Source organism: Ranitomeya variabilis, chromosome 4 (genome assembly GCF_051348905.1).
Source record: "Ranitomeya variabilis isolate aRanVar5 chromosome 4, aRanVar5.hap1, whole genome shotgun sequence".
NCBI classification, from domain to species: Eukaryota; Metazoa; Chordata; class Amphibia; order Anura; family Dendrobatidae; genus Ranitomeya; species Ranitomeya variabilis.
The window spans coordinates 212,474,196-212,494,707 of NC_135235.1; the positions used below are offsets into that span (position 1 = coordinate 212,474,196).

The following is a 20,512-nucleotide window of genomic DNA, read 5'->3' on the forward strand; positions in this document are numbered from 1 at the left end:
AGTCATGTCTCTGTCCACTTCTGGGAACATACACTCACCGGCCACTTTATTAGGTACACCATGCTAGTAACGGGTTGGACCCCCTTTTGCCTTCAGAACTGCCTCAATTCTTCGTGGCATAGATTCAACAAGGTGCTGGAACTGGAAGCATTCTTCAGAGATTTTGGTCCATATTGACATGATGGCATCACACAGTTGCCGCAGATTTGTCGGCTGCACATCCCAAAGATGCTCCATACAAGGCAGGATGGATCCATGCTTTCATGTTGTTTACGCCAAATTCTGACCCTACCATCCGAATGTCGCAGCAGAAATCGAGACTCATCAGACCAAGCAACGTTTTTCCAATCTTCTACTGTCCAATTTCGATGAGCCTGTACAAATTGTAGCCTCAGTTTCCTGTTCTTAGCTGAAAGGAGTGGTACCCGGTGTGGTCTTCTGCTGCTGTAGCCCATCTGCCTCAAAGTTCGACGCACTGTGCGTTCAGAGATGCTCTTAGGCCTACCTTGGTTGTAACGGGTGGCGATTTGAGTCACTGTTGCCTTTCTATCAGCTCGAACCAGTCTGCCCATTCTCCTCTGACCTCTGGCATCAACAAGGCATTTCCGCCCACAGAACTGCCGCTCACTGGATTTTTTTTCTTTTTCGGACCATTCTCTGTAAACCCTAGAGATGGTTGTGCGTGAAAATCCCAGTAGATCAGCAGTTTCTGAAATACTCAGACCAGCCCTTCTGGCACCAACAACCATGCCACGTTCAAAGGCACTCAAATCACCTTTCTTCCCCATACTGATGCTCGGTTTGAACTGCAGGAGATTGTCTTGACCATGTCTACATGCCTAAATGCACTGAGTTGCCGCCATGTGATTGGCTGATTAGAAATTAAGTGTTAACAAGAAGTTGGACAGGTGTACCTAATAAAGTGGCCGGTGAGTGTAGATCTCTCGTACAGCAGCATAAGTGCAGGTGGCACCATGAATAGTAATGTAGATAACTCAGGGTGCAGATTACTACAGAAGAGTAGGTATCAGCACTCCCTGCAACACAAACTGATGGGTCATACTTGCCAACTCTCCCAGATTTTCCCATAAAGTGATGGAAAAAGTGGAACATTTCCCAGACCCTGGTGGCGCTGGCAAATCACCCAGGTGACCCACATACTCATCTTTCCCAATTTTTATGTCCTCCAGACAACTTCCGTTGAGTAGGTTCAGGGTCTGTATTTTAAAGAGGTTTTCTAGTTTTAGGAAAGCCTCTTCCCCCTTTCAACCTGTTCTTTACTCACCACTAGAGTTGAGCAAATATGTTCGGCAACGATCACCGAATCCAAATTTGCCATATTCGTGCCATATTGGTACCCTATTTGTGCCTAATTTATGTTTGACGATCAGTTCCGAACATATTCGCTCATCTCTAGTCCCTCAGACTCCAATGATATTCGGCTGTGTTTGGCGAACATGGCAAATACAATATTTGCCGGCGATAGTAATCCAAACAGAATGTTGCAAAATTTTCTCAACTCTACTCACCATCCCCAGGTCCAGCACTGAATCTCCGACGCTGCTTCAAGTGCGTGCTATTGTCTGCAGCGCTGACTTCACCTCGACAGCGCTGCAGCCAATAAGTGAGCTCAGTTATCGCCTGAGTTATGGCACAAGCCGCTGAGTTCACTGATGGGCTGCAGCGTTGTCGAAGATGTTGACGTCAACACTGCAGACAAGTAAAGACACCAAGATAAGCAGCAGAGGAAAGGGAGTAGAGTTTATGGGGGTCTTTTATATAAACTACAGCCATTTGAAATGGTTTATACAAAAGAAGAACACCCCCTTTAAGGTAGTCTAGGGTATGTAATTTTTAATGTATCTGACTCAGGGACAAAATTTATAAGCTCTGGCTTAGGGGTTTATTGTTTTTGCATAGTCTTTTTAAAGGAACCCAATATGGCATTTGCATTTTGGTGGTCTTGTTTGGGGTCTGCATTTATTTAGGTTTATTTTACGGGATAACCTAGCTTCTCCTTTACTCTAAGGGAATATTTATTTATGGGCCTACATTTGTTTATGGAGTAATTTTTGATGGGCCGACGTCTATGTCTCTGCCAATTTCCCCGTACGCAGGAACAATCGAGTTGGTTGAGTGTTGATGTGTTTTTTATGGGAAGAGAACAAAACTATTGGGGCTTTAAAATTGAATCTGCCCAATCCTTTGGCCAAACTCACCAAAACCGGTGAAGCTGACCATCTTCAATGTTTATGAAGGCACCTACAATTTAAGCTCAATCCCAGTAAGCTGCATCTCTGGGTGCAAGGCTAATAAATAATGTAGTGGATCATCTAGTTTTGCTCATGGTAATTTTTCCATCATCCATTTGTGTGCTGACTGCAAGTGTGAACAGATCCATATTTAGCAAGCTTTGCTCATGGTAATTTTTCCATCATCCATTTGTGTGCTGACTGCAAGTGTGAACAGATCCATATTTAGCAAGCTTTGCTCATGGTAATTTTTCCATCATCCATTTGTGTGCTGACTGCAAGTGTGAACAGATCCATATTTAGCAAGCTTTGCTCATGGTAATTTTTCCATCACCCATTTGTGTGCTGACTGCAAGTGTGAACAGATCCATATTTAGCAAGCTTTGCTCATGGTAATTTTTTCTTCACTCCTGTGTTTTTTTTTTATTTATTTTTCTCTGTTTTTGGTCTCTGATTCAAAGTGTTCAAAGCTATTTTTTTTTCCCACTGTTTTATGGCCTTGTTCAGCATTGGTTGTTTACCCTGCATAGTAATGCCTGCTCTGGCCTTATGCTAATTGGTTAATTGCTGATTGTGGCCATTTGGTTTCTGATGCTAGCAGTCATTTCATTTCATATATATTTAGTCTGGCTGCGATAGCCCGCGTGCGGGGTCGCGTGTGCAACAGTATAAAGTGCTTGGCAGTTAGACAATGGCAGTTGGACAGGGCAGTAGACAGATAAGGTGCATAAGTTTATCAAACAATCATGCTTCTTCGTCAGTCATACTACATTATGCATTGATCATAACAATCTGCTTCTTATTTGTTTTTACTTCTGCTTTCTCACAACTCGCCCGCCCTTTAACACATACTGGCCTCTCTCTCTATATCCACCCTTCCCTTCTCCCCTCTCCCATGTATAACTCTGAGGCTCTACTGACATTTCTTACCCACTTCAAACCAGCCACTACCTCCATGCAGCACTCAAAACGTTCATACAAATCATCCCACCACCTGCTCTTTCTGTTTTTTCTCCTTCTACTAGTTGCAGGTGACATCTCCCCGAACCCTGGGCCACCCTCCACTAGCATACATTAATCTCCTCCAGCTGCATATAGAAACCCTGCTAATCTTATTAACATTCAGTGCATGCCTTCTCCTATAGCTTTCCAATGTGCACTCTGGAATGCTCGGTCTGTGTGTAACAAACTAACTTACATTCACGATCTTTTCCTCTCTAATTCCCTTAACCTTCTGGCTATTACAGAAACCAGGATCCAGCATTCAGACACCACCGCCGCTGCCACTCTCTCGTTTGGTGGGCTGAAATTTTCACATACCACCAGACCTGAAAACAGACAGGGTGGGGTTGTTGGTTTGCTCCTTTCATCACAATGTGCTTTCCAGGTCATCCCCCCGGTTCCCTCACTTACATTTCCTTCCTTTGAAGTCCACGCCGTCAGACTCTTTAAGCCCTTCTCCTTGCAGGTGGCCGTTGTTTATCGCCCTCCAGGCTCCTCCCGCCTGTTTCTAGACCACTTTGCCACCTGGCTTACTCACTTTCTATCCTGTGACATCCCCACCCTCATCATGGGAGACTTTAACATCCCCATCAATGATCCCCTCTCCCAATCTGCCTCTCATCTTCTTTCTCTAACTTCTTCATTCGGCCTCTCACAGTTTACTAATTCTCCTACGCATGAGGACGGGAATACTTTGGACCTGGTTTTCTCCCGTCCCGGATCGCTGCACGACTTTACTAACTCCCTTTTCCCACTTTCGGACCACAACCTTCTTTCCTTCTCTGTCAAGAATTGTCTCCTCACTCGGAACACCCCCACTTACCACACTTATCGGAATACACCATCCATTAATACCCAGCAGCTTATGGACAATCTCCACACATGTTTAGCCCCCATCTCCTCCCTCTCCTGTCCAGACTTAGCATTGTCACACTTCAATAATACACTGAAGAATGCCCTAGATGAAGCAGCACCTTCTACACGCAGAAAGACCTGACACAGACAACGGCAGCCCTGGCACACTATGCAAACACGCTTTCTTCAGCGTTGTTCAAGGTGTGCAGAGCGGCAGTAGAGAAAATCTCTCTTAGCAGAAGACTTCATCCACTATAAGTTCATGCTCAAAACCTTTAACTCTGCCCTTTATCTGGCAAAACAATCCTACTTCACCACCCTCATCACCTCACTATCCAACAACCCAAAACGACTTTTTGAAATCTTAAACTCCCTCCTGAAACCTAAAGTACAGGCCCCCATCACTAATCTCAGTGGTGAGGATCTGGCCACTTACTTCCTAGAAAGAATCAACCACATCCATCAGGATATCTCAGTCCAATCTCCTCAGTACCTGGATCCCCTTCCCTGCCGCACCTCAAGCTCACTAGACATCTTTGAGCCTGTCTCAGAAGAAGAAGTTTCCAAGCTCCTCACTTCTGCTCGGCCTACAACCTGCAACAGTGACCCCATTCCTTCACCTCTCCTGCAGTCTCTTTCACCAGTGGTCACCACTCACCTGACTAAAATATTTAACCTCTCTCTTTCTTCAGGTATCTTTCCCTCCTCATTTAAACATGCCATCATAACCACTTTACTTAAAAAGCCATTCCTGGACCAGAACTGCACTGCTAACTACAGACCTGTCTCTAACCTTTCCTTCATCTCTAAACTCCTGGAACGCTTGGTCCACTCCCGTCTAATCCGCTATCTCTCAGATAACTCTCTTATCGACCCCTTACAATCTGGTTTCTGCTCTTTACACACCACTGAAACTGCCCTCACTAAAGTCTCTAATGATCTAATAACAGCTAAATCCAAAGGTCATTGCTCTCTGCTGATTCTCCTGGATCTCTCTGCCGCATTTGACACTGTGGATCACCAGCTCCTTCTCACTATGCTCCGCTCCATAGGCCTCAAAGACACAGCCCTCTCCTGGTTCTCCTCCTACCTCTCTGACTGCTCCTTCACTGTATCCTTTGCCAGCTCCTCTTTCTCTCCTCATCCCCTTACTATCGGGGTTCCGCAGGGCTCAGTCCTAGGCCCCCTCCTCTTCTCTCTATACACGGCCCCTATTGGACAAACAATCAGCAGATTTGGGTTCCAGTATCATCTCTATGCTGATGACACCCAATTATACACTTCTTCCCCCCTACCCTAATTCAAAATACCAAGGATTGTCTGTCCGCTGTCTCTAACATCATGTCCTCCCTGTATCTGAAACTAAATCTCTCCAAAACGGAACTTCTTGTGTTTCTCCCTTCTACTAACCTCACTCTTCCCAATATCGAAATTACCCTGGAGGGTTCAACCATAACTCCCAAGCAGCATGCCCGCTGTCTTGGGGTCATATTCGACACCGATCTTTCCTTTACTCCTTATATCTGATCACTCACTCGCTCTTGTCACCTGCATCTTAAAAACATCTCCAGAATCCGACCTTTTCTCACCTTTGAAACTGCTAAGACTCTTACTGTCGCTCTTATTCATTCTCGTCTGGACTACTGTAACTCTCTTCTGATCGGTCTCCCTCTTACCAAACTTTCTCCTCTCCAATCCATCTTGAATGCGGCAGCCAGGGTCATATTTCTGTCCAGCCGCTTCACCGATGCCTCCATCTTGTGCCAGTCATTACACTGGCTACCCATTCGCTACAGGGTCCAATATAAACTCATCTCTCTAACCCACAAAGCCCTCCACAGTTCTGCATCGCCTTATATCTCCTCTCTCATCTCTGTCTATCGCCCTACATGTGCCCTCCGTTCTACAAATGACCTAAGACTAACATCCTCCGTAATCCGAACCTCGCACCTCCGTCTCCAAGACTTCTCTCGTGCTGCGCCAGCTCTCTGGAATGCACTTCCCCAGAAGATCAGACTGATACCTAGCCCTGACCTATTCAAGTGCGCTTTAAAAACCCATCTCTTCAAACAAGCCTACCACATCAGCTACTCAGTAAACTAACTTTGCCCTGTTCCCTCCTTCCAAATATTATTCTGAATCTGCACCCTACTATTCATCTGTCTCCACACCCTCCATGCACATGATAACTGCACTTGATACTTGACTATTGCACTTAAACACAGGGGCTGATGACCGGATCATGCAGCTTTATATGAAAATCCCTATTTATAATAATTGCCTGACCTGAAATAACAAGCACTTTTCACCTATTGTGTCCCCACATTTCCTTGTAGATTGTAAGCTTGCGAGCAGGGACCTCACTCCTAATGTCACTGTTTAAATTGTCTAAACTTGTATTGAATTTGTCTGTACATGTCCCCGCTTAATTGTAAAGTGCTGCGGAATATGTTGGCGCTATATAAATAAAAATTATTATTATTATTATTGTCTAGCAGGTCTTCTGTAAGTAGTGTACAAAATAATACAGCTTGAATGAAAAGTGATCACTATATTTAGGGGTTATATATTATCGATCCACTATAGATCACATCTACAATGCTGGTCATGAACTGATTGGGGAAGAGGAATGCTGAAGCCACAAATGGATAACATTAAAACAAGTTGGGGGAGGTGAGACGGGGAAGTACTGGAAGGTTAAGGAAGTCTGTGGTTTTAAAGGGTGGGGAAAGAGGGGGTTTGTGGTTTTCGAAACAGAGAGATTAGGTGGTTTCTAAGCTTTTTACCATTTGTGATTTTCCAGTAAAAAAGGTGAATCTCTGGTTATTACAGGTCATCGGTCAAAACAATCTCTGTATGAATAGAAAAGTTGATCTGCGTTTCCGTTTCGTATTTATCATGTTATTTATCTAATCCCAACAAGGAAAGCATAATCAAGCAGGCAAATTTGCATGTTCAATTACTGGGCCAGGAGGAAAAAAGTCCTTTAAATTCAGAGCAACAATGATTTACTAAAAACTTCCTGATTCTAGATTCCGGCAGCACAAACACATGTTCTTTTCTCAGCGTTGATCTTGGCTTTACATTTTTTTTTTTTTTTAAAAAGTGGCGCAAAATTTCTGAAAAGTTTTGATAGAAAAAAAAATATTTCATGATACTCTGTCTGGAGATGTATATACTATGTGTAACTATTTGGAACCATGAATTGTAGCCTGTCGAGGCTTTTGCTAGCATGTCATCATATTCTATTACAGCTTCATGTAAACTGCAATTTGGGGGAATATTTAGTGAATTATTAATCTATCATTATTATATTATGATTACTGCATACTTAAAACAGTTCTATGCCTGAGACGAAAGTCTCTTTTACAGTGTATCTCATTTTGACACTCCATAGGCTTACTTTGTAAAAGCCAGGGGGTCACACAGACGGTCATAGGCGAGCATATTAACACACACCAAATTAATATTTACAGGGGTAAATTAACTATTTCTGTAATAACAGCCTTTTTTCAATTCCACACACACTGCAAACAAGGAGGCCAGATTTTAAACCCCTCTGTCCTGATTTTGCTACTAAAAAATACAGAAACCAAGGCTTGTGTGCTACCCGTCTTGTCAGATAAACCAAAACAAGCCATCATTTCTATTCTTATTCTATTCTTAAGACAAAAGAAAAATTTCTATGTGCTTGAAAGTATATGCAACTGTCTTTCTCACAAATTTTGCATGGTGTAAAAAATATATATTTTTCTACAATTTCTTGCTGTAATTCAATATTGGACCCGCACACACCACCTGAATACAGCGGTTGGTTAGCACCGGTTACTATCCATTTTTTTCATATCCAGATAAGTTGAGGACACTTGGAGATTAATGAGTGTGTTTGGAATTAAAGAGATCAAAAGGGTTCAATACAGTCCTAGGAGACCTCAGAGTGTTATGAATGTATTTTCCAAGCAATTAGAGGTTTTGCAGTATTGAGATTCGCAGCAAATTTAAATACGGTAAATCAAGTTTTTGGGAAAAAAACATAGCAAATGCAGTTGAATTTGAATTTCAAAAGATCTAATAGAAAACGCCTGTGAGTCTTACTTCCCTTGCCATCTCATACAGAAAGCCTGTGAGTCCTGTTTTCCCCCATTCACTCCTAGATAAAGCCTGTGAGTCCTACTTCCCTTGCCGACTCCTACAGAAAGCTTGCAAGTCTTGCTTCCTCATTCACTCCTAGATAAAGCCTGTGAGTCCCGTTTCCTCTGTATACTCCTAGATGTAAGCCTGTGAGTCCTGTTTCCACTTTTCATTTCTATATAAATCCTGTGAATTCTATTTCCTCCATTTACTCCCAGATAAAGCCTGTGAGTCTTTCTTCCCCTGTTCACTCCCAGATAAAATCTGTGAGCATTGTTTCCTCCATTCACTCCTAGGAGAAGCCTATAGGCCCCATTTCCTCTCTTCACTCCTAGATAAAGTCTGTGAGTCCTGTTTCCTCTTTTTACTCCTAGATAAAGCCTACAAGTCCTGATTCCTATGTTGTCTACTAGATAAAGCCTGTGAACCCTGCTGCTCTGTTGACTCCTACATAAAGCCTGTGAGTGATTCTTTCATCACAAACTCATACAGAAAGCCTGAGTCAATCTTTATCCCTCGCCCACTCATAGAGACAGCCTAGAAGTACTGCTTCTCAGTCCACTTATTAAAGAAAGCCTTTGAGTCCTGTAAATTTCACCTAATCATAGACAAAAGCCTGTGAGTCCTTGTTCTCTCACCCAGTAATAGAGAAAGCCTGTGAGTGCTGGTTCTCTCACTCATTAATAGAGAAAGCCTGTGGGTGCTGGTTCTCACACTCATTAATAGAGAAAGCCTGTGAGTGCTGGTTCTCTCACTCATTAATAGAGAAAGCCTGTGAGTGCTGGTTCTTTCACTTGTTAATAGAGAAAGCCTGTGAGTGTTGGTTCTCTCACCCAGCAATAGAAAAAGCCTGTGACTGCTGGTTCTCTCACTCATTAATAAAGAAAGCCTGTGAGTGCTGGTTCTCTTACCAAGCAATAGAGAAAGCCTGTGAGTGTTGGTTCTCTACCCAGTAATGGAGAAAGCCTGTGAGTGCTGGTTCTCTCACTCATGAATAGAGAAAGCCTGTGAGTGATGGTTCTCTCATCCAGTAATAAATAGAGAAATCCTGTGAGTGCTGGTTCTCTCACCCAGCGATAGAGAATGCCTGTGAGTGCTGGTACTCTCACTCATTAGTAGAGAAAGCCTGTGAGTGCTGGACCTCTCACTTGTAATAGAGAAAGCCTGTGAGTGTTGGTTTTCTCACCCAGCAATAGAAAAATCCTGTGAGTGCTGGTTCTCTCACTCATTAATAAAGAAAGCCTGTGAGTGTTGGTTCTCTCACCAAGCAATAGAGAAAGCCTGTGAGTGCTGGTTCTCTCATCCAGTAATAGAGAAAGCCTGTGAGTGCTGGTTCTCTCACTCATTAATAGAGAAAGCCTGTGAGTACTGGTTCTCTCACTCATTAATAGAGAAAGCCTGTGAGTGCTGGTTCTCTCACTCATTAACAGAGAAAGCCTGTGAGTGCTGGTTCTTTCACTCATTAATAGAGAAAGCCTGTGAGTGCTGGTTCTTTCACTTGTTAATAGAGAAAGCCTGTGAGTGTTGGTTCTCTCATCCAGTAATAGAGAAAGCCTGTGAGTGCTAGTTCTCTCATCCTTAATAGAGAAAGCCTGTGAGTGCTGGTTCTCTCATCCAGTAATAGAGAAAGCCTGTGAGTGCTGGTTCTCTCACTCATTAATAGAGAAAGACTGTGAGTACTGGTTCTCTCACTCATTAATAGAGAAAGCCTATGAGTGCTGGTTCTCTTACTCATTAATAGAGAAAGCCGGTGAGTGCTGGTCCTTTCACTCATTAATAGAGAAAGCCTGTGAGTGCTGGTTCTTTCACTTGTTAATAGAGAAAGCCTGTGAGTGTTGGTTCTCTCACCAAGCAATAGAGAAAGCCTGTGAGTGCTGGTTCTCTCATCCAGTAATAGAGAAAGCCTGTGAGTGCTGGATTTCTCATCCAGTAACAGAGAAAGCCTGTGAGTGCTAGTTCTCTCATCCAGTAATAGAGAAAGCCTGTGAGTGCTGGTTCTCTCACTCATTAATAGAGAAAGCCTGTGAGTACTGGTTCTCTCACTCACTAATAGAGAAAGCCTGTGAATACTGGTTCTCTCACTCATTAATAGAGAAAGCCTGTGAGTGCTTGTTCTTTTACTTGTTAATAGAGAAAGCCTGTGAGTGTTGGTTCTCTCATCCAGTAATAGAGAAAGCCTGTGAGTGCTGGTTCTCTCATCCAGTAATAGAGAAAGCCTGTGAGTGCTAGTTCTCTCATCCAGTAATAGAGAAAGCCTGTGAGTGCTGGTTCTCTCACTCATTAATAGAGAAAGCCTGTGAGTGTTGGCTCTCTCATCCAGTAATAGAGAAAGCCTGTGAGTGCTGGTTCTCTCATGCAGTAATAAAGAAAGCCTGTGAGTGTTGGTTCTCTCATCCATTAATAGCGAAAGCCTGTGAGTGCTGGTTCTCTCACTCATTAATAGAGAAAGCCTGTGAGTACTGGTTCTCTCACTCACTAATAGAGAAAGCCTGTGAGTGCTGGTTCTCTCACTCATTAATAGAGAAAGCCTGTGAGTACTGGTTCTCTCACTCACTAATAGAGAAAGCCTGTGAGTGCTGGTTCTCTCACTCATTAATAGAGAAAGCCTGTGAGTGCTGGTTCTTTCACTTGTTAATAGAGAAAGCCTCTGAGTGTTGGTTCTCTCATCCAGTAATAGAGAAAGCCTGTGTGTGCTGGTTCTCTCAACCAGTAATAGAGAAAGCCTGTGAGTGCTGGTTCTCTCATCCAGTAATAGAGAAAGCCTGTGAGTGCTGGTTCTCTCATCCAGTAATAGAGAAAGCCTGTGAGTGCTGGTTCTCTCATCCAGTAATAGAGAAAGCCTGTGAGTACTGGTTCTCTCACTCATTAATAGAGAAAGCCTATGAGTGTTGGCTCTCTCATCCAGTAATAGAGAAAGACTGTGAGTGCTGGTTCTTTCATACAGTAATAGAGAAAGCCTGTGAGTGTTGGTTCTCTCATCCATTAATAGCGAAAGCCTGTGAGTACTGGTTCTCTCATCCAGTAATAGAGAAAGCCTGTGAGACTTCCATCCTGTAATGTTGCCTCTGCTCTTGTGTGCATATGTGTGATGATCACATGACAAGGTGGCCATGAATAGAAGGCTGTTGGTGATACCATGACAGCCACTAGAGCAAGCAAAATCTTTATAAAACTGTAACAGTATTCCATTATTTAATATTTTTCATCTATATTTAAATAAATTAAAAGATTAATGTATTTGTCCACATGGTAATGTATGAAAGAGATCATGTAAGATTCAGATTAGAAGCAACGAAGATGGCAGGCTGGGAATTTAGAGGCCCTTACGTGTCTCCATCTTCATCTGGTTGGGTAGCAGCAATGAGGTCAGCCTGGAAGTCTGTGTCTGTAGGAACCACGGTTGTGTGATATGGTGTCACAAGTCGCAGGAGGGGCGATTCCAAAATGGCAGAGGCAGATGTTGGATATAGGGATAACGTGGGGGCGATACAAGGAGTGCTCCCTGCAAAAAAAAAAAAAAAAAAACAAGAGAAAAAAATATGTCAGCTAAAAAAATAATGGATGATTGATCCATGTGCTGTTCTTATTTTAACAAATGTATTCAAGTCTATGCAAGGGTGGAACCCAACTGAGTTTAATTAACGCAAACACAAAATTTCCCCAACACATCAGAGGAGGAAATGTTGACAATAAAGATAATTAGGTTTACGTGCCGCAGTAATCCAAAAAAAATAATCTGAGTTCACTTTGTCTTCCTTTTGATTAACTTCAAGGGATTGTCCATTTTTTAAATTAAAAATGATAAAGTAATGTAAACTTATCTGGTAGGTAACTCCCTCTGCTTCTACAGGATTAACGCTCCGGGGGTCTCACTGATCATATGAACTCTAGTCTGGTGATGACATGCAGTTAATCACTAACCTTAGCACTGATAGAAGCATGGTCAGAACATGACAACTGAGGCCACTAATTGGCTACAATAATCACAAGACATTTTTTGGGGGATTTCCCCCGATCTGGACGCTGCTGAGATGGCCGGAGGGAGGGCGGTACTGAAGGGAGGATCCTTTGCCGTGCGCCGCATGAACCGCTAATTAATTAATTATCATTACAACATGGCCTTATATAAACCCTGTTTAAACAGTATCCACACAGCCCCCCGAGGAAGCACATCACCCGAAACGCGCGTCGGGGCCTCTCGCTGGATCCTGACTGCATGGTAGCACACACATGGGTAAGCTCTACTTGCGGCATGACACTTAGGCGTTTTAATAGTTACTGGCACTTTACGGGCATGGTTGCAATATGGATGTATATGCATGGGGTTAGGATAGAGCGATGCTCATGAGTCTTTTGGCCACTGGGGCCTTCTGATCACTCCCGCCCTTCACATCTGCTAGCAACTAGGTATGCCTTATCCCGTTTTGGGACTATTACTATTTTCTATTGCCGCTTTTGGCACCTTCCATGTTGGATATATATGAGTGTGTTTTCATGTGGCCGCTTTCCAGTGCAGTCATTCACCCTATCCCCATCCTCTCATATTATGTTTTTTATGTATGTTGTACTTTTTGGAATAAAAATTAACTTTTGTGACAAATTCATTGTCATGTATATTTTATATATGTATGTTCTTGGTTATTGTTAAAACTTATGCGCTTGGGAGTTTTGTTCCCTTGTCTTTCTCCCCATTGGGGTGCTATGGGCACTCCAGGTAGATGGGAGTGTGGTATTAGAGGCTTTATCCACAAGTTCGGTCTTTGTTATAAAATAATCACAAGACAGTACGCTGTCAACAAATCATCACTGCAAGACCGTTCATGAAGATGAGCGAGACCGGAACCTACAAAGGGAACCAATAAGAATATTCTATATCCCCAAACCATTTATATGACTATGTAGCCCTTTAAGCTATAAACAATTTTATGATCCCAATACAATGTTCCAGAAGTGAGATATTGTTTTTTGAAGTTCTCTATATATATGTGCCTGGAAGTGCACGGGGGCATGATGGTGCACTTACAGCTTCTCAGCCTCGCACTGTAATCTCTGCCTAGCACCACCCTTCTCTGTTGATTGAGAGGTTGTTGGCTCCAATATATGCCAGGAAATGCAGCGCAAGGCTGAGGGTCTGTAAGTGCACCATCAAGCCCCATTGCACATCTAGACCCACATATACAAAATTCAAAAGGCAATTTTTCACTACTGAAGCATCACTTTGGGGTCATAAACGAGTTACACAGTCATCTGAATTGTAGGGGGATGTAGAGGTTTTCTTTAATGCATTCCAACTGTTGTGGGCATTTTTTTTAAATCTTGGACAACCACTTTAAATTGGTCTTTTAATATTTGGTAGAATATTCAGATTTATAGGAAGAAGTTCCTTCCACTGGAATTGAAAAACTCCAATCTAGGTCAAAGTCCTATAGAGAATCTGTCACCAGTTTATGCTTTCAAATCTGGGGACATCATAAAATAGGGACAGAAAGTTCTGTGTCACTTACTGGGCTACTTTCTTTAGCTTTGATAAAATTACTGTTTTATCTGCTGCAGCTCTGCTAGTCCTCTCAATGATGAGCTCAGTCTAAGGACGAAGTCAGGCAACTTTGTAAATTGTCAAGATTTTGTTTGAACAAGAACTTCAATAACTCTTTAAGAGTAGATATGAGATTTAGTGGCTTCAATGGACACTAAGTCATAAATACGAGGGACACATTTGACTTGTTACCATAACTTTCAAATTATCACATCTGTTGACTTGCACTACGCGCACTTGCTTTTGTTTCTGACGTTTAGGGGCTTTTCTAACATATCCCCTTTGGACTCATGTTAATCACGTCATAGTCTTAAATGTTTACTGGCTTTAATTTCAGCAGGAGCTGGTTTTCCCCGTTGTTCCTTCGGGCTGGTCTGTTACAAATAGTTTATACTAGTGTGACACAAATAGCCGAGCCTTTACAGGGATGCACTAACTCGTCTCATGCTCCATACGTTTCTGAATAATGATGTTCTAGTCACATCCAAAGTTATCAATTGCGCTACCCCAGATGATCAGTTTGGGGTCCACAAATTATAGCAGTTTTGAAGCCTTTTCTGAAAATATATTATCTTTTAGGGTTGTTCTTGACTTTGTTCTTCAGGAGCGCACTGCTCCCCTGCCTCCTGGCTTCCTGCTTGCCAGGGAACGGTGTGCTCCTGAAGATGGACCAGCAATATGGTTGCATCACTGACATAAATCATATCCTTTCCCATGGTGCAAGCAGAGGCACCATTGGAGTACCACAGTGACACTGAATATGGCTGGATTCAAGGATGTTGGGAGCACACTCCATGCCTAGAAAACCAGTCACCTATGGTAGGCTGCAGAGGTGGCTAGCATCTAAGGCTACGAACATTACACAATGGAAATAAAAGTCCTTCCATTCTTGGGAACAAATGTGGAATCTTGATTTTACAAGTACCTTGAATGTTGCAAGCACGCTCCTTGTCTAGAAAACCAGACATCTACGGTTGGCTGCAGAGGTGGCTAGCATCTAAGACTACGAGCATTACACAATGGAATTAAAAATCCCTCCATTCTTGGTAACAAATGTGGAATTCTTGTTTTTACAAGTAGTTTGAAACTTGACCGGTTTAAGATGGTGAGAAATCTCATTTAATGGGCAGTTGAGTAGAAGCTGTCATCCACAGAGCTCCACTGACATCACGTTAAGGGTAACAGAACTTTTATAAACTATTGATAAATCAGAGTGAAATGATAAAACATTTGATTGGTGGGGATCTAGCTGCTAAGACCCACTGATTTCTAAACTGAAGAGGCAGATGTGACGAGTTACGCTCTGCCTTTCTCCAAACCCAAACTTTAAGAAAGACTACTAGACTTTGTATGGAGCCTGTCTTCAATATTGCAATAAAGTAAAGCTTGTCTTTTTCTCCTTGGTTATGGCAATCAGTTAGGTCTCTGCTCTTGAACCCTCACCAATTAAAGCAGGTCTCTAAAACTTTTCAGAAGTTTGGTGAAAGTGCAGCCATACTCTTTTAGACTTATATACAGGGAAACAAATCCTATTACCATGCATCAGCCACTGAGGACTCTCAAATTTAAGACTTTTATGTACACTTAAAGAATAATGTTGAATAAAATAAATCTTGGTAGGATTCAATGAGTACAAGCCTCTTAAATAGCCTTAGCGCTAGATCTTTAGGGTAAACAAAGATCAAACATATTGGAAATCAACATACCCAATCTTTTTTTGTGTCCCGTGAAGCACTTCGTCCATCAGCATATTTCCTCTATTGGGTAAAGACGTTCATGGTGAGGTCAAGGATAAGAACTAGGAGCCAAACCTTTGGCCAACAGCTATTTTATGTGTAAGGATGATTTTATGTACTTGAAGATGGAGAGTACAATCGGTTTGGATCTAATATTCAGTGTAACAAACATAGTACCTTGCCCAACATGTAACATCCTTCCAGAAACCTAACGTGAAGCTACTGGACCCAAAGCAGGGGTCAAAACCTATCATGGACCATTTATAGAATTAGAGTTCTCTGATGTACTGGAAGGGGTTTTGGCTTCTCTCAAGCACCAGTGCCAGGTAGTAGCATCTACCGCTTCACTGCCCTCCTAGCTACACCCATGCTTCCTTATAATATACATATTATGAGCCACAACAATTTACAATACAAAAAAGCAGAAACCTGACTATATTAACTACAACACACTCTTGCAATGTGCATCACCAATGCTTTATGGGAAGCTCATAAGAATAACGCCAGTTCTGGAAACCACCTGAAATTTGTAGGCGTCCCATATCTTCCCGGATTTTAATGAATGTCAATTAGGAGTTAACACCAATACTTGTTGACAAAAGCAACAATCTGGACCGATACGATACACATGGTTGGGTTATTACAAAGGTCAAGGATTCTTCGGGAATGAATGCAATAAGTTGGATGGAGCAGTTGGACCGATCTTCTTGTTCCTTGACCTTTACAGGCAATGCCTTAGAAAGTATTTTTCCATATGCAACATTCATTTAAACTGGATTTATGTATAAAACCACCACTGGGTAAAACTGGAAATTGTCCATTGGGCCAAATTAAGATGCCATCTGGAATTTTACGCAAACACATCCCTCTAAAGATGACTTAGACCTACAATGACCAAAGACAAAGCAGATATGCCAACTTTTTACCAGTTTGGTATGGCCTGTCCAATATATCCTAATGAAGGTATCATGGTGGTCAAGCGGTCAATCCAACATGACAAAAACATTGCATCTTCTCCCTGATTATGTTTCCTCTGGAATCCCTATTTTTTTCCTTCCATATTGCAAAAACACATTGATAGGTCAACTAGTTTCCAGAGAAATATAGGAAGGAGATTACTTTGTGAGTCTCACTATGGACAAGGACTGATGTTACTGATAAGGTGACTATTTTGGGAACTCTGTTTTGACCATCAGTGTCTGTACAAGAATGACAGATGCCAACCTACGCAATAAATGAGGAATACGGTGGTTCTGAGACAGTGCTGCCAAAGGTTCAAAGGTACGATCACACACAAAGGTGAAACATGAATGCAGTTTATGCCAACGCGTTTCAGGGTTTTCAAACTTCTTCAGAACCAAACCACAATGATCATTACCAACCTATGGCAGATATTTACTGGAAAGTTGATCATTGTGTTTTTTTGGCTATAGTCAAAAAATCAATCTTGATCTACATCCCAACAATGGAAGCCCAGACCTGTCAAGAGGCCGTGGTAGAGATTGATGGGTCGTTTTGTCGGAAGTGTCACTAAGTTATGGCATTGTCATCCAGGGCAAAAATATTCAATGATCAACCACAAATAAACAAACTTCAAAAAACCATTGTCTGAAATCTCTCATGTATGGTCTACAGATGTAGAACTATAGAAAATATGGAAAATAAGTTATTCATACTGGAAATGAAGAAGGAATCCTGGCTGGGAGACTATCAATTCAGCAGAAAATACTGTCTATAGCCTATACAGATATAATCTATATAAAAGATTGTGACAAAATTATATTACACATCATACACTGAAGCCGAGTCACAGTCTGGATTATACTCCAGAGCACAAATCATACATCTGATAAATGCCATTGGAAACAGACAACACACAGTCACCTCAGCTAAGGCCTCTGTCACACATCCGTTTTTTAGAATCAGTCACAATCTGTCGTTTTTAGACAAAAACAGATCCAGCAAATGTTGCTGCTGGATCTGTTTTTTTCCCATAGACTTGTATTAGCGACAGAGATTGTGACGGATGGCCTTCCGTTTCAACCGTTGTTTGATGGATCCGTCATAAAGTCGCTGTCCGTCAGCTGGAAACAACGAACATAGTAACGTTTTTTGTGTACGCTGAAAAGTCGTATAGCGACATCCGTCGTTGGCTATAATGGAAGCCTATGGGCGCAGGATCAGTCACTGTCTGTCAGAAGATGGAATCCAGTGACGGATTCCATTTTTTGAAACTGAGCATGCCCGGAAGAATTTGTATTCCTTTAATTAAACCCATTTATCCATTCAGGGAGAAAATTTTCTCCCTCTCTCTTCCTCTTTCTTTAAATTCGGGCTGCAGCTACTTCAAAGGATCCGTCAAAAAAACGGATCCAGTGCGTCAGTTTTTTACAATCAGCACAGGATCCGTCTTTTAAACACTTTGACGGATTGTGACTGATTCTAAAAAAAAGGATGTGTAAAAGAGGCCTAAGATATATGCATTCTCATAGCTAAGAATAGTTACAATGCCCGGTGAAGGGATAGGGCAGAATAAGTAATGTAATGTATATACACAGTGACTGTACCAGCAGAGGAGTGAGTGCAGTTCTGGGGTATAATACAGGATGTAACTCAGGATCAGTAATGTAATGTATGTACACAGTGACTGCACCAGCAGAAAAGTGAGTGCAGCTCTGGGGTATAATACAGGATGTAACTCAGGATCAGTAATGTAATGTATGTACACAGTGACTGCACCAGCAGAAAAGTGAGTGCAGCTCTGGGGTATAATACAGGATGTAACTCAGGATCAGTAATGTAATGTATGTACACAGTGGCTGCACCAGCAGAATAGTGAGTGCAGCTCTGGGGTATAATACAGGATGTAACTCAGGATCAGTAATGTAATGTATGTACACAGTGACTGCACCAGCAGAATAGTGAGTTCAGCTTTGGGGTATAATACAGGATGTAACTCCAGATCAGTAATGTAATGTATGTACACAGTGACTGCACCAGCAGAATAGTGAGCGCAGCTCTGGAGTATAATACAGGAGGTAACTCAGGATCAGTAATGTAATGTATGTACACAGTGACTGCACCAGCAGAATAGTGAGTGCAGCTCTGGAGTATAATACAGGATGTAACTCCGGATCAGTAATGTAATGTATGTACACAGTGACTGCACCAGCAGAATAGTGAGCGCAGCTCTGGAGTATAATACAGGAGGTAACTCAGGATCAGTAATGTAATTCATGTACACAGTGACTGCACCAGCAGAATAGTGAATGCAGCTCTGGAGTATAATACAGGATGTAACTCAGGATCAGTAATGTAATGTATGTACACAGTGACTGCACCAGCAGAATAGTGAATGCAGCTCTGGAGTATAATACAGGATGTAACTCAGGATCAGTAATGTAATGTATGTACACAGTGACTGCACCAGCAGAATAGTGAGCGCAGCAATGGAGTATAATACAGGATGCAACTCAGGATCAGTAATGCAATGTATGTACACAGTGACTGCACCAGCAGAATAGTGAGTGAAGCTCTGGAGTACAATACAGGAGGTAACTCAGGATCAGTAATGTAATGTGTATACAGTGACTGCACCAGCAGAATAGTGAGTGCAGCTCTGGGTTATAATACAGGATGTAATTTAGGATCAGAAATGTAATGTATGTGCACAGTGACTGCACCAGCAGAATAGTGAGTGCAGCTCTGGGGTATAATACAGGATGTAACTCAGGATCAGTAATGTAATGTATGTACACAGTGACTGCACCAGCAGAATAGTGAGCACAGCTCTGGAGTATAATACAGGATGTAACTCAGGATCAGTAATGTAATGTATGTACACAGTGACTGCACCAGCAGAATAGTGAGTGCAGCTCTGGAGTATAATACAGGATGTAACTCAGGATCAGTAATGTAATGTATGTACACAGTGACTGCACCAGCAGAATAGTGAGTGCAGCTCTAGGGTATAATACAGGATGTAACTCAGGATCAGTAATGTAATGTATGTGCACAGTTACTGCACCAGCAGAATAGTGAATGCAGCTCTGGGGTATAATACAGGATGTAACTCAGGATCAGTAATGTAATGTATGTACACAGTGACTGCACCAGCAGAATAATGAGTGCAGCTCTGGAGTATAATACAGGATGTAACTCAGGATCAGTAATGTAATGTGTATACAGTGACTGCACCAGCAGAATAGTGAGTGCAGTTCTGGAGTGCTCAAATTTGAATACAGCATATTCTACAGCATATGTGTACTATATTAGGATGAATTTCATTCACATGATGTATAGTGGCTTGCAAAAGTACCCCCCCCCCCCCCCCTTTGTTATTTTTCATGTTTTGCTACTTCACAACCTGGAATTTCACTTTTTTTAGGGTTTGCATCCGTTTGTGTAAAGAACATGCCTACAACTGTGAACATTTGGTTTACTTTTTACTGTGACTAGTGTTGAGTGATACCTTCCGATATCCAAAAGTATCGGTATCGGATTGGATCGGCCGATATCCAAAAAATATCGGATATCGCCGATACCGATACCCGATACCAATGCAAGTCAATGGGACAAAAATATCGGAGTTAAAATAAACCCTTTCTTTCCTTGTAGGTTAATTCTACATGAAGGAAAACAACTAAGAATAATGTAGGATGCATTGGGGGAGGTGGAGGAGACATTAAAGGCATAGAGAGACACAGAGACCGTGCAGACAGCTGTAAACGGCGCTGCAAGGCCAAAAAAAGCTCCTCTATGTAATCCTATATAGTGTTTTTCCACAATCTAGCAGGATACGGATGGAAAGCCACTAATAGGATAAATTTGAAAAAATGTGCAGCAGGCTGCACTAATTGAAAAAAGGACAATGGAACGGTATGAGGCAGTGATGCACCCTGAGCTGACTACAACCAGCGGTGGCTGCAGACCAGACTACAGAGTGAGCTGCACTCACACAGACACCTTGCAGACAGCCGTGAACGGCGCTGCAAAGCAAA

General features: G+C 42.2%; 1 protein-coding gene across 3 annotated transcripts in view; it reads right to left on the bottom strand.

Moving 5' to 3' along the window:
- Nucleotides 1-20,512, bottom strand: part of BCL3 (BCL3 transcription coactivator) — an 89,537-nt gene that overhangs the window by 30,506 nt on the left and 38,519 nt on the right. For all 3 annotated transcript variants that reach the window (XM_077259841.1, XM_077259844.1, XM_077259842.1), the window contains exon 2: nt 11,568-11,742. In XM_077259841.1, coding sequence (XP_077115956.1) covers nt 11,568-11,742 — 175 coding nt within the window. The remainder of the gene's footprint in view (nt 1-11,567; nt 11,743-20,512) is intronic.